At 36.1% G+C, this 13,228-nt stretch overlaps 1 protein-coding gene across 4 annotated transcripts; it reads left to right on the forward strand.

Annotated features, from left to right (window-relative positions):
- The first annotated feature begins 3,542 nt into the window (after window positions 1-3,542).
- On the forward strand, window positions 3,543-12,150 carry LOC103998527 (polyamine oxidase 5). Of its 4 annotated transcripts, none has more exons than XM_009420015.2 (10): window positions 3,543-3,889; window positions 5,511-5,617; window positions 5,763-5,851; window positions 5,942-6,055; window positions 6,580-6,667; window positions 6,775-6,860; window positions 6,950-7,052; window positions 9,644-9,741; window positions 11,207-11,636; window positions 11,716-12,150. In XM_009420015.2, exons 1-10 carry the CDS (start codon window positions 3,853-3,855, stop codon window positions 12,025-12,027), a joined length of 1,464 nt encoding a protein of 487 aa, XP_009418290.2. In that variant the 5' UTR covers window positions 3,543-3,852; the 3' UTR covers window positions 12,028-12,150. The 4 variants fall into 4 exon arrangements, with proteins under 4 accessions (XP_009418290.2, XP_009418289.2, XP_064939682.1 ...); XM_009420014.3 differs by having other exon boundaries at window positions 3,574-3,898; XM_065083610.1 differs by having other exon boundaries at window positions 3,715-3,898; window positions 5,520-5,617.
- The last annotated feature ends 1,078 nt before the right edge of the window (window positions 12,151-13,228 follow it).

Raw genomic sequence — 13,228 nt, forward strand, 5'->3', positions numbered from 1 at the left:
ATCAAGCAACTGTTGATCTCCATCAGCTGCCACAGGAAGCACGGACAACGGTTGGCATTTGTTTGGCACCGAGGCGAGGAGGTAAAGGAAGTAATAGCCACATGCACTGCTATGATTGAACCTTCCTATCATTAAAAGAAAAAAAAAAGGGAATTATAGAAAACTATGGGTTTAGACTTGAGATTGTTCTCCCAGTCTGCAGCCAATTTGAAGGCGAGATTAGGTTCAATGAATTAGGAACGAGTCCCTCTCAGTCATGTTATTTCTCAGATATACATGGACGAGTGAACCATTCCATGGTGCGAAAAGGTTTTGAGAGAGGTAAGTTGTCCAAGGAATTATCTAACCCAGACTGGTTGATCGAATGAAGATTCAAGTCATACGTATAGTTCAGGTCAGTAGTATTCGAGAGAGACGCGGATGAATAGAGTGTCCCATGATGCCGAGAAGACTTAAGTTGCATTGTGATGTGCTGATTCACTAACGTCGAGCAGTAGATGCTCGAGAGACTTCAACTTATTCCGACTGCTACGAATGTTGGTGCAACATTATTGGCATCAGAAACTGGAGCATCAAACATGTGTGTGGAAGAAAATGGAGGGCTCGCTTGAAGATTCACATGTCACACTACCTTCGTCGGTTGTGAGAAGAGGAAAAATTATAGCATTTGGCAACCAAATTAAATGCTCAAACCACTATCACATAATGTCGGATGATACTGACTTCATTTTAGAAAGGTGATCAATAAAAGACAAACTGAAAAGTTCCTTCTCCCCAGCAACGAGACAACATTTAGTAGAGCAAATGTAGCCAGAAAATAAGCTTCGAATTCCACCACTTGAGGGAACGAAGAAGGATTGCTGAGCCAAAAAAGATGACCTCGCAACAGGCTGCCTTTACGACTCCCCAAGTTGTGGGGAATCTCCGCAACCCCAAACTTGTGGGCTTCTTCTACTTGCCCACTCCCTGCATCACTTGAGCCAAGAAAGCATGGAGGTTAATTGCTTTGCAGAGAAGGTGGCAAAAGAAGGTTGCTATTTGCACAAGTCTCGTGTTATTTTGTGGAGGGTTTTCATTCTCTTTTGGCTTTTGATCGGGATATGTAATATTCTTATGCTCCGCTCTACTATGTGTTTTGGAGAGGGTATATGTCGAGATCCAATCTCCACGTGACACCTCGGCACCAACCTGCGAATATTCTTATCATCAGAAGATGCATGACGATGATGTTAGCTTTTGTCATCTGATATCGATGGGAAGAGTGACTGAGATTGTTCGCTCGATTCTTACAACTGACCCAAAGTGGTCTTGAGCTTCTGAATTAGACCCCAAGCCGGCTTCCACAGAAGAGAAGGCCAATAGGATCTGTAGATGATGAGTGCTAAAACTGATAGATGGCGCATCTAATCTGATCTATTTTTTAGGAGTGGATGCACATTCAGGACGCAATTAATATACGTCGTAAACATCATATACAAAATTAACGTCGACGGCTTCTTTGGTGCGATCATTCTGATGCTCAAACCCATATACGTGGGTTCAAATAGCATAACCCTGCCGAAAATATTTTAAGAATAAAAAATATATATACTTTTTCTATCGTACTTATTATTGGTGTGGCAGATCTGACCGATCGGGATCGGATTCTTCTGGATGTGGAGTTTCGATTGACCTAAAAAAATATAATATTAATCATATTAGTTAAAAACTTTGATTAGGTAAATAAACTAAGCTCGAGAAAGCCTAAGACACAAAGGCTCGAGTCCTAAGTTTTAGCTGTAGAATCTATGTGTTCTGACGTGTTGATGAAGTTTAGTTAACAATACGATTTCCTTTTTTAAATACATAAAAATTATTATATTCTAAAAAATTAAGTAAATAAAAAAATGTTAATCACATACAAAAATAGTTCAAAGTAATTAGTTCTCTTAATTAACAAATGAGGGGACATACCAATAAATTTCAACATGATTTCTCTGAATGCCCTCCGCCAGTGAGTATCCCTCCGTCCAAAATGCTACTTATACTTGCAAATACACTTTGTATTATTAATCATTATAATTAAGAAATTTTGAAATATAAAAACATTTAATTATTTCAAAAAAATAAATTTAAATGAACAATTACAAATTTACTAATTTATAATAATATAATGCTTTAAAAAAAAAAATTACTCTTGTTTAAAGTTCCAATACCGTCATTTTTGTTTAAAGCTTTAAAGAGGTAAATATAAAAATTAATAAATTTAAAGGTACACATAAATGGTCTATTATATCGCTAAGGACTTGTATCGGCTAATTATCTATTATATCGTTTATAATCAATATACATTTACCGATCCAGCTTTGGTAACCAATCTAATTCGTGGATGCATCGTGGGACTTATGAAGCAAAACGTGCAAGATATGAATTAAATGATTGCCCGAATCTAATTAGTGGATCTAGGTATTATCTTGATCAAACAAAAAGCAAAACTTTTTCTAAGCTTGACGGGGATCCACAAGGTGCCATCCCATCAAAATTTTACGCGGATCTTGAAGCAGAGGCGTCAAGAGCCTCCTTGAGCTCCCTCGAATCGTTGGATGCCCTACTTTAAGATTCGTGCAGAGGCACTTGGTTTTAATGCTGCACGCGGATTTAGTCGTTCTATCCCATCTAACCCTTCGAAATGACCATTTTGCTCCTCCGGCATCTCACTTTTTACATTCAAGTCCAAAGATATTAAAATAATCTCCAGTCTAAATAATATTATATTATCCGTATATCGAGCATGCACAATTTAGTTAAATATTTTTTTATATAAAAAAGGGTGAATTCTCATTAAAAAAAAGTTGGAACTTCTAGAATTTTTAACAGAATTCTTTAATCTTAAAAAATTCTCATAAAATATTCTTGATAGAATAAAAAGATTATTTTAACCCACTATCCCCTCTTATTATCTTCGCCCATCAATCATCCCTACCTTTGAGTGGATTCCTACGTTTGGATTTGCTCAACGATGAAGGTGCAACCTTTATAGCTCTCGATCTTTTTTTCATTGATTATAGGAGAGAAATGAGGGGTGGCTCATCGTTGCCCATAATTTTTACTATATCTTTTTTTCATTGATTATAGGAGATAAAGGCTATATCTTCATCACATCACATGTGAGTCGATTGTTATATCTTTAATATTGTATGAATCTAATAGAGAGACGATTGACAGGAGGGGGAGGGGGTATAATCATACGTTGGACAAAGGGCGATAGCTAATCGAGAGATGATTATTTTTAAAAATAATATTCTAAAAAAGTGCTATTTGAAAAATTATGAGTTTTTTTACGAAAATTTGTCCATTAAAAAAATCCCCGTTTCTTCTACTGCATCACGTGAGTTTTGTACCCTTTTATTAATAACTGAAATGACTATAGCACCCTTGAAAGGATTCCCAGTTAGGCGGTCATTCTGGTAAATAGTCGTAGAACGAAGGGTCTATTAGTGCATATGGGCGGACAAGAAGGACCTCGTCCTCCCATCTCGTCGGCTATAAATAGGGCGGGGTTTCTTCAATATCGAAATACCCCAATCGCAGAGGACGAGGGCCGACGCGTCTCCCCCATTTCCTTATTCTCCGTCGTAGTTTAGATCCCCTCCCTGGGTCTCGATCTCTTGCCGGTTTGGGGATCCCTCGCAGGCCTCACGCATGAGCTGGTTTGAGAATCTCTGCGGCCTTTCCGATCCGAGCCAAGACGGGCTCATGATCTTTGTCCTCCACCTCTCGATTCCTATACGTTCGAGTAATCCTTCCTTGAATTCTCTACAATCTTAAGCGGCGAGGAGAGGCCCTACGATTGGTTCTTGTGCCAAGGGGGGAATGACGTCGAAAGGATTATCGAGCCGGAAAAATTTTGGTATTGGCGGTATCAACCTTCTTTGATTTGTCTCTTGATCTTTTTTGTGATGGGATTTGTGAATTTTTTGTGGCTTCTGATCGGATTTGGTTTGGTTTATGTATGGCATTCAATGCAAATCTGGATTTTTGTTGTTGATTGTAGAGATTTTGTTATCAATTGGACTGTCTCGGCATGTACTTGTACATAGTTAAAATATTTGTAGCTTTCCCTGTATCCACGACCTTCGATCATATTTTGGCTTTGAATATTAAACTTCATGGTTTTGCATGTTTGCTGGAGATTCTAGAAATATAACGAGGATCACTGACATAAAAGTGGAAAACGAGAAAAGAAATGACTCTAAACTATCAATTTTTGAAAATTATTAACAGATAGTTAGAATCATGCAATAAATATGTTATATATATTCTCTGCGGGTATCCAGCTTTTTTCTACTTGTTCATCTTCATTTATTAACTGACTAAATCTTCTTCTCCATCTTTTCATTTCATCCTATCAATTTCTGAATTTAATGTCCTGATCTTTAATCAATGTCCCTTAACACAATTCTGTCTGCTCAATGTTCTTCCATTTTATGGAAAATTTTAGCATCTAGGTCAACTAGCAAAAAGATTCCAAATTGTTAATGCTTTATAGTTTCTGTATTGTTACCTGTTCGATGACTATACAGATTCATAAGGTTAAGCTTAGTAATAATATGTAAGGAAAAAAAAAAAGAAGAAAGGTGGTGGGATGTGGAAAAAGATTCTTCTTTTACATAGAAGCCTAAATAACAAGTGCAATGAGAAACAAGCCTTCTGCACTCAGATATGCAAATTCCTCATCTTGGAGGCAAACATAATTGTATCTTATATTATAATATTGAAGGTTCATTTCACATGCTTTAGGATGGAGATTCGAACTACAACTTGGTCTTAAAAATGCCTTATTCACATTTTCAAAAGAAAGTTTAATTGAAGATTGTTTACATTGAGTTTGAAATGAACAAGTAAAACAGTGAGCCACATAGAAGCATTGTAGAAAATCTACTCAAAAGGCTTTGAGTTGCACGATCCTGCTTAAGCGCCCAACTCAATCTGTAGAGAAGATGTGTGGCTAACAGAATGTTGCTAACATAGCATTAATGGGCACTCCAATCACTCTGTTTTCTTGGTGTTTGGAGTCTAAAGGATACGAATTTCCAGTGTTGATTTGTTAATTACCTAAGTAATTGGAGAAAACATCAAAAATCAATTAAATCCAAAGTAAGATCTGTTGGAGGTATGACAAATTTTATCACTTGGTATATGAAGTGCGGAAAACGAATGGGACCTTGCAAGTAAGGTTTAAGGATTTCAGTGAGATGATGGCATTCTTGTGTGAAATCTTGTTGCTTATTCAAGTGACAGCATACAGTATGCGAATTTTTTTCATGAATTCTCGAGTATAACAACATACCCATGTACAAAGCTTTCCTATGACTCTTTGATGTTTGCTTAGAGTGATGTAACTATGCTTACTAATTTTTGTATCATCTAATTAACAACTGTAAATTTCTTTCTTGTTAGGTCTCTACACCTCTCTCTTTTTTAGATAACTTCTATGTTTCTTTTATAAATAACTATATTTATTGTCTTAGGTCTTCTAGTCTCTCACGTCGAGAGACCACAACCTTCAGTTATTGTGATTGGTGGAGGAATTTCAGGGATTGCAGCTGCCCGTGCATTGTCTAATGCTTCTTTTAATGTAATGCTTTCTCTTGCTCTTTGTCACTGACACTTTATAACGTATTTGAAAATTAGAAGCTTTCTTAAAGTTACTTTACATTAAGTAAGCCAATTCCATAGTGCTCAGAATATTAGAACTTAATATCATATGCTATCTTCTTCAGGTCATTCTGTTGGAATCACGTAACCGCCTTGGTGGGCGGGTGCATACTGACCATTCTTTTGGTTGTCCTGTTGACATGGGAGCATCATGGTGAAGTTCTATTTTAAAGTCAATCTTTCTCGATAATGATTCATTGCAGTTGGGCTCATTGATCTCTTCTCCATGCTTTTTGGTGTTCAGGTTACATGGTGTTTGCAATGAAAATTCTCTAGCTCCATTAATTCGTGGCCTAGGCCTAAGGTTATACCGCACTAGTGGTGACAACTCTGTATTGTATGATCATGACCTAGAGAGGTACTCATTTTTCTATATATCTTCTAATTATTCTTGATGCTTTGGGATTCCATAGATGGATTATGATTTATATTTTAGTTCAAAGAGCTACAAAATAATTTATGTACTATACTAAGTTGGTAAATGATAATGTATATCTGAGCTTGATTGATTATTTGTTTTAATTGTATAGTTCTCAAGGGTTAGGTTTGAATTTCTTTTAATTGGATTCTGAAGGACCATGACTGGACTTTTATTTATAGGTCAGGACAAACAATTTTCATGTGTTTTTTTATATACTCATGCTTGTTGTGTAGGGTTTTGTGAAGCCAGTTCCTTTTGTAATCAAGATGGCATGATAGATTTGCCTCCACCTGTATAAATAAACTGGTTATATACATACACATACATACATACATATATAATAATAATAATAATAATAATAATAATAAATAAATAAATAAATAAATAAATAAATAAAAAATCTGTATGGATGAAATTAATCGTTTTTCTAAATTAATAAGAGATTTGGTTGGTATGTGTAGTTATGCTCTTTTTGACAAGGATGGGAACCAAGTCCCTCAGCAAGTAGTCACAAAAGTAGGAGAAGCATTTGAGAGGATTCTCAAGGAGGTATTCTTTAGTGTTCTCTGGATATTTTTCTTGCTTCCCTCGTACATATATTGGCTTCAATATGATGTGATATGTGATCATAAAGATTATTATTTTTCATATCACAGACTGAGAAAGTAAGAAATGAACATGTCGTCGACATGTCTCTTTCCCAAGCTATTTCCTTTGTTCTAGAGAGATATCCACAACTAAGGTATGTCACTGCATCTAGCTGAATAGGACCTCACAGTACTGTACTGTATTTGGCCGAGCGGTCAACTAATGTGTTTCCTCAATTTACAGGCAAGAAGGGATGGCGCATGAAGTGCTGCAATGGTTTATATGTAGACTGGAGGCATGGTTTGCTGCAGATGCGGACACTATATCACTGAAAAATTGGGATCAGGTAACGACTTTGCCATGTTATCATTGTCACAAATTTGCTCCTCGCAAAGGAGATGATGAAGATAGCTGTTACAGAATTTATCTCTTTTATGATCATAGTCTGGCATCCTATTCTCACAACTCAGTGGAAATAAACTGCCTAAAGGTACAGGTTAAAGTAAGTCTCTCTCATCTCCTTTCTTAACCCAGTTTGTAGCTATGCCAGAAAGTCCTAGAAAAAAGGAAGGTTAAAATTATTTAGTTGATTAGTTAATTTAGCTTCAAACTGGGTGGAGACACAGAAGCCTTCCGGATGATTTTTCTGCAGTTTTAGGCTAAAATTGTGAGAGAAAAATGTGTGTGATATATGCTGCTTTAAGGAAAAGTAACAAAGAAAGAAAGGGAAGAAGTTTCTGGCCTTAGCCTAAAATAATCTGTCAATAATATGCTGTTACTATAAGGGAAGAGGAGGGAAGGGTAATTATTGATTAGTAGGTTAAGAAGAAAGATGAGATCATGGAGCTGATGGCATACGAGATATTTTTTCTTTGAACTCACATCAATCCCCAAAACAGAATAATTTCCTATCATTTATGCAATCTCAACTGATTAAGTATTATAAAAAAGGAATTGTGATGTAACTCAGTGTTTTTAAAGGCACTAGGTGCTAAAAGGCATCAAGGTCCCAAAACGTTTGAGGTGTTAGGCTCTTGCTTAGGCGTTTTCTCGAGCGAAGTGAGATGTTCTAGAACATTAAAATATAAAAAATATATAATATACTTAATAAATATGATTGATAATGCTAAATAAGGATTAATAATTCTAAATAAAAATAAGTTCTAAACAGGCTCAAGAGTTCTAAGGATTAATATTAGTTTTAATTTATTGGAAGATATGGTAATAGTAGTTAACAGTAGTTTTAATATTAGTTCTAAGGATTAACAATCCATTCAATAATAGTTAAGCCACTGTTAATAGTAGTTATAATAGTGCACAGTATGGGGGACAAGAGGAGTCACCAACGGTGGAAAGTGGGGAAGGAGAGGGCGGCGGTGATGGAGAAACCTTCAGGTGGTGGCAGCGATGGCAAAGGAAGCTGCAGACGACGGCAGTAGTAGTGGAGAAAGTTGCGGTCCTATCTCTCGGCGATGGAAAGAGCTACACACTAAAGCAGTAACGATGGAGGGAACTGCACACAAAAGCTATAGTAGTAGGAGCTTCAGACCTATCCGTCGGTGGTAGAGGAAGCGTCGAACCTATCCGTCGGTGATAGAGGAAACATCGGACTTGTTCATCGGCAGTGGAGGGAGCTGCATTTGGAGGCAGTGATAGTGGACTAGAGGTGGGTTGGGGCGGTGAGAGTAATCAATATTTACTATTAGTAGGTCAGGGGTCACATGTAGTGGGGGATGTGGGGATTCTGTTAGTGTTTGCTATGCTTTATTGGTTCGATTGAACCAATGGAAGTTACTGTTCAATCGAACTAGTGTTGACAGTCTGGTTCGATTTCTCACTTTCAATAGAGCGCTTGCTCGAGGTGCCTAACTTCTGGGCTCAGGCAAGCACGCAGGCGGTGCTTCACTAAAGCGCGTCACCCTACCACTGTTGGAGGCGCTTGGGCCATGCCACGCCTCTTTCGAGCGCCTGGGCGCCTTTTCAAAACATTTATGTAACTAGGCCTCTATGATCAGAAAATAATAGTCTTCTATGCTTTCTATATAAAGCATCCATATGCGCTCTAAAACTGATTCACTAAACCAAAAATCACTATATCATGCACTACTCACAGTATATTGTCATGCTTTTTTCATGATTAGTATGTCAACGGTAACAGTCTACAGCAAAACCCAGCCAAAATTTAAAATTGATGATAGTTAAAGCCTGGATAGATACAATAAACAACGATTATTTGACTATGTGAGTTGAACCAGACCTAGCCAGGTTTCATACAAGTTGAACATTTTGGATTTTGACTAGTAGTTGCATTTAAGAGTTTAACTACAAACAACCCATTAAATGGGTCTGGATTCATTTAAACCACACCTCAGTTATATGAATAGTTAAAGGTGAGTTTAATGGGAAAAGGTACAATGTACCAAGTCATGGTCTGCATGACAGCTTTATAGCAGCTGAAAGCTGGTTAATAGTGTATCGATAGTCAGAATTTGTGCACTTCAATAGGGAATTTGAGGCAAGATTGGTAGGTGGCCTGGCAGGTGGCAGTTAGTTTTGATAATAATGGTTCTCAGATAAAAACTGTCACCATGATCATAGAGCACAGGCCACAATTAATTTTGTTTACAGGAGGGGATTTTCTACTGTTTATTTGGTCCAGCACGGCCTTTCTCCTGATGTTATTAGGTTATACTCTGGCTCATGGTTCATTATTGACAAGAATTTAACCCACGAGTATAACTTTTGACATGTTTAATTTAATTTTCCTGGTTCAGAGCTACAATTATTGTTCCCTTAAAATTCTGTTGCATGTTTGTTGAGTTTCTATAACATTTTTTGGCATGCACTAATTGTAAATTTATGTTCAGAGAAATTGACAGTGACAAGTCAAATGAGTAAAAATGACATGACTGGTTACTCATCTTCTTTTGAAAGCAGGAACATGTTCTCTCTGGTGGTCATGGACTTATGTTGCAAGGTTACTATCCTGTTATACAAGCCCTTTCAGAGGATCTTGATATTCGTCTGAATCATAGGTATACTTTAATAAAATGTTCTATTAATCTCCTTCTAGGTAGAAATCAACAGTATTCTGAAAGTTCTTGTGGCCAATAAGCTGCTGCATATGGAAGGCAGTCATATGCTGAACTATACAGAAAAGAAAAACCTTGTCATTAATTTTGGTGCAGTGTCACAGTATATGGGTCACTACACATGTCTCAGACACTTGCCCATACTCATCACTTGAGTAGGTTCTTAGATGAGTCTAAAGATATGAGTCTAAAGATAATTCCTCCTTGAGATAATCCTGAACTCAGTCATCTTTTTAATTGTTTTCTACTGTATGCTAGTCACGTGTTTTGTGTGCTCTTTCTGTTGTAACTTATTTCTTAACCATGATTCTTTTTCTAAATAGCAGAGTATTTCATATAAACTTCATATGCCACATATGCATATTGTGTTTTCTCAGCTCAACATACTGTGTTTATTCTCTATTGAAAATAATCTGTAGTATCTCTACTTGTCATATGTGATTTTTTACGTGGAGCTGTTTATAACTGACATCAGTTAGCTACTTGAATAAACCTTTGTCAGTTCCCCATGCCCTGGGTCACATGATTGTGATAACACCTTGTTATCCTAGCTGGGGCTTTAAGAAATGGGGTTTTAGATTTAAACCATGTATTTAGATGGTGATCTTCTTATGAAAATTTGTGAGCAAGTGTTATAAATTTCTTGTTACTGATTCTTTTAACATCTATAGATGGCTGATTACTAGCTAAAAGTATGTCTAGGCTAAACTTCAGAATCTTTAACTGTGCACTACTTATTGGTGGTTTCTTAGAAATTATATCCCTACCATGATCTTCATCAAATAAAATGTTTTCCATTATTTTAACTAACACAGTGCAAACCAAAACATGGAACCTTAAGAGTAACTGGTAAGGCCTAATCTTTTGGATCACCATCACATCATCCAGAACCCAAATAAATTATGAGTTTAATAACTGGAAGGGTGTAATTTTCTTTAGATATATAGTGGTATCTTGGATATCTCTTCATAATCTCTTTAGAAAAACACTTACAAGTCAAAAACCAATTTTAAGGTACTATAGACGATATGAATTCTTTTCGTTTTGTCTACATTTTGTCAAAGAGCAATTGTATTTGCAAAGAATGTGTGCCTGAAAGATACAAACAAATTTGACATTCTCAGGCTGCTGTATGATTTGAGTTATCAATTGTTTGGAAGCTAATTATAGAATATTCTGATTGCAGAGAGTTTTTCTTCATATTATTCTTATTTTGCTGATTAAGGTCCTTGAAGGTTGCTTTATCCATAACTTCTTTTCAATGGAAAGGATCTAGGAATGCCCCAGTTATTACATCTTATGTTACCGAGACAATGAGAATGACAAACCTGATTAAGTTAGCAATTTGTACTCAAGCTTTTTTTTCTGCTTATTTACTACTTTTTTTCGTATCTATTCATGTGATCAGGGTGAAAAAAATTGCACAGTGCAACAATAGAGTAATAGTTACAGTAGAAGATGGAAATACATTTGTAGCTGATGCCGCTATTATTACTGTTCCTCTTGGGGTTCTCAAAGCTAATCTTATAGAGTTTGAGCCTAAGCTTCCGGAATGGAAACTCTCTGCGATCTCTGATATTGGCGTTGGCATCGAGAATAAGATTGCTCTTCGCTTTAGCAATGTTTTTTGGCCTAATGTAGAATTTTTGGGTTTAGTAGCTCAGAAATCTTATGCTTGTGGCTATTTTCTCAATCTCCACAAGGCTACAGGACATCCTATTCTTGTGTACATGGCTGCTGGAAGATTTGCTTATGACATGGAGAAACTTTCTGATGAAGAAGCTGTCAACTTTGTGATGTTACAGCTGAAGAAAATGATACCAGATGCAACAGATCCGGTTAGTTTCTATATATTGATCATATGATGCTTTAATTCCTTGAAGAGTTCAAATAAACCAAACTATGATATTTTGGCAGATACAACATCTGGTTTCGCACTGGGGAACAGATGGAGATTCCCTTGGTTCCTATTCTTGTGATCTAGTTGGGAAGCCAGCTGACATATATGAGAGGTTTTGTGCTCCTGTCGACAATTTGTATTTTGCTGGTGAAGCGGCAAGCGCCGACCATTCTGGTTCTGTTCATGGAGCTTACACCTCAGGCTTGATGGCTGCTGAAGTATGCCAAAGGCACCTCTCAGTACAGCATGGCATATCAGATCTTTTCCAGCTTGTAATGAGGGAGGAACTCAGTGAAGCCATGGTTCCCCTTCAGATATCTAGGATGTAATGCCGTCGCCATTGCTACATTTCTAACTATTGCTTACACCAGTTGAGTATGAGCTTAATATAAAACTAATGAAGCTTCTGTATTAGTTAATAAGGTCTTGAAATATGATGTTAAACTTCAATATCTGCATAGTTTCCATGCGTTGTGCTGATTTCTAATATTCTGTTCTTACACAAATCAAACTATGAAGTGGGGTACCAAACAGGTAAACCACCTTTTTAGATTCCTTTTCTGTTCTCCAGGGTTTTTAATTTCGGCCAATGTTTTGGATGGTTGGATTCAGGTTTCTTTTCAGCATTGGATTTGTTCATCCCTTTGCTAATAGTAGATGACTTGAGGGTTTTCTCCAACCTCCAACGGTGTATAGAATTTGATAATTAAGAATTTACCAGCATGCATTATTCGTACATTTAATGGAATTACACAGGCATCGTTAGTCACGTGACATGACATTTTGTCCCTATACATCCAATATCATCATAATATTGGATATATATATATATATATATATATATATATATATATAGAACTATAATAGTGGTCCTATCTAATTAGATAATATATACTATAGATATTATTAGATTTTGATTATAATTATTGATCAATATAAAAAGTCTAAGATTTCTTAAAAGTTGATTTAATGGGAGATTTCTAATAATTGTCCTAGGCTCTCTGTAGTTGTTTATAGGGATGAAATATTAGTTATTAAGATTACATATTTATTCTCAATCTTCCTTAGTTTCTAATTCATTCATCGCTAGTGATCTTGTAAAAGATAGAAAAAGAAAAAAAGATAAGTTTAATTTTCCTTATAGATTGATATCGTTATATCTTTCAAATCCGTACAAATCAGATAAAGACTTTTTAAATGACTTGATCTAATGTTATTTGATTTCAATTTATGACATTAAAGATTTTCATATAACAGTAACAAAATCATGATTTTTATGTTTACAATTAGTATCAAAGCTATGTTTTGAAATAAAATACCTTAGATTTGTTTATTAGCATCATTCATTTGAGAAAATGTGTTATTCGATTTTGATTTACAATACATAAATGATTTGTTTATGTTGACGATATGCTTTTCCATCTAGTCCTTCTGTTGCTTGCTTGTGAGTGATCCGAGGTTCCTCTTGATCAATAGGCCACCATAGATAGTTTATTATCGACGCTAATGTTGTTGAGAGCGATGGTCTTT

Source organism: Musa acuminata, chromosome BXJ1-9 (genome assembly GCF_036884655.1).
Source record: "Musa acuminata AAA Group cultivar baxijiao chromosome BXJ1-9, Cavendish_Baxijiao_AAA, whole genome shotgun sequence".
NCBI lineage: Eukaryota > Viridiplantae > Streptophyta > Magnoliopsida > Zingiberales > Musaceae > Musa > Musa acuminata.

What these genes read in the sequence shown, in the direction of transcription:
- LOC103998527 (XM_009420014.3), top strand. Translation starts at nt 3,853, where the DNA reads ATGACGTCGAAAGGATTATCGAGCCGGAAAAATTTTGGTATTGGCG. An exon ending in GAAAAATTTTGGTATTGGCG is followed by an intron (nt 3,899 to 5,510) that starts GTATCAACCTTC and finishes TTATTGTCTTAG; the next exon opens with GTCTTCTAGTCTCTCACGTC. An exon ending in TTGAGAGGATTCTCAAGGAG is followed by an intron (nt 6,668 to 6,774) that starts GTATTCTTTAGT and finishes TTCATATCACAG; the next exon opens with ACTGAGAAAGTAAGAAATGA.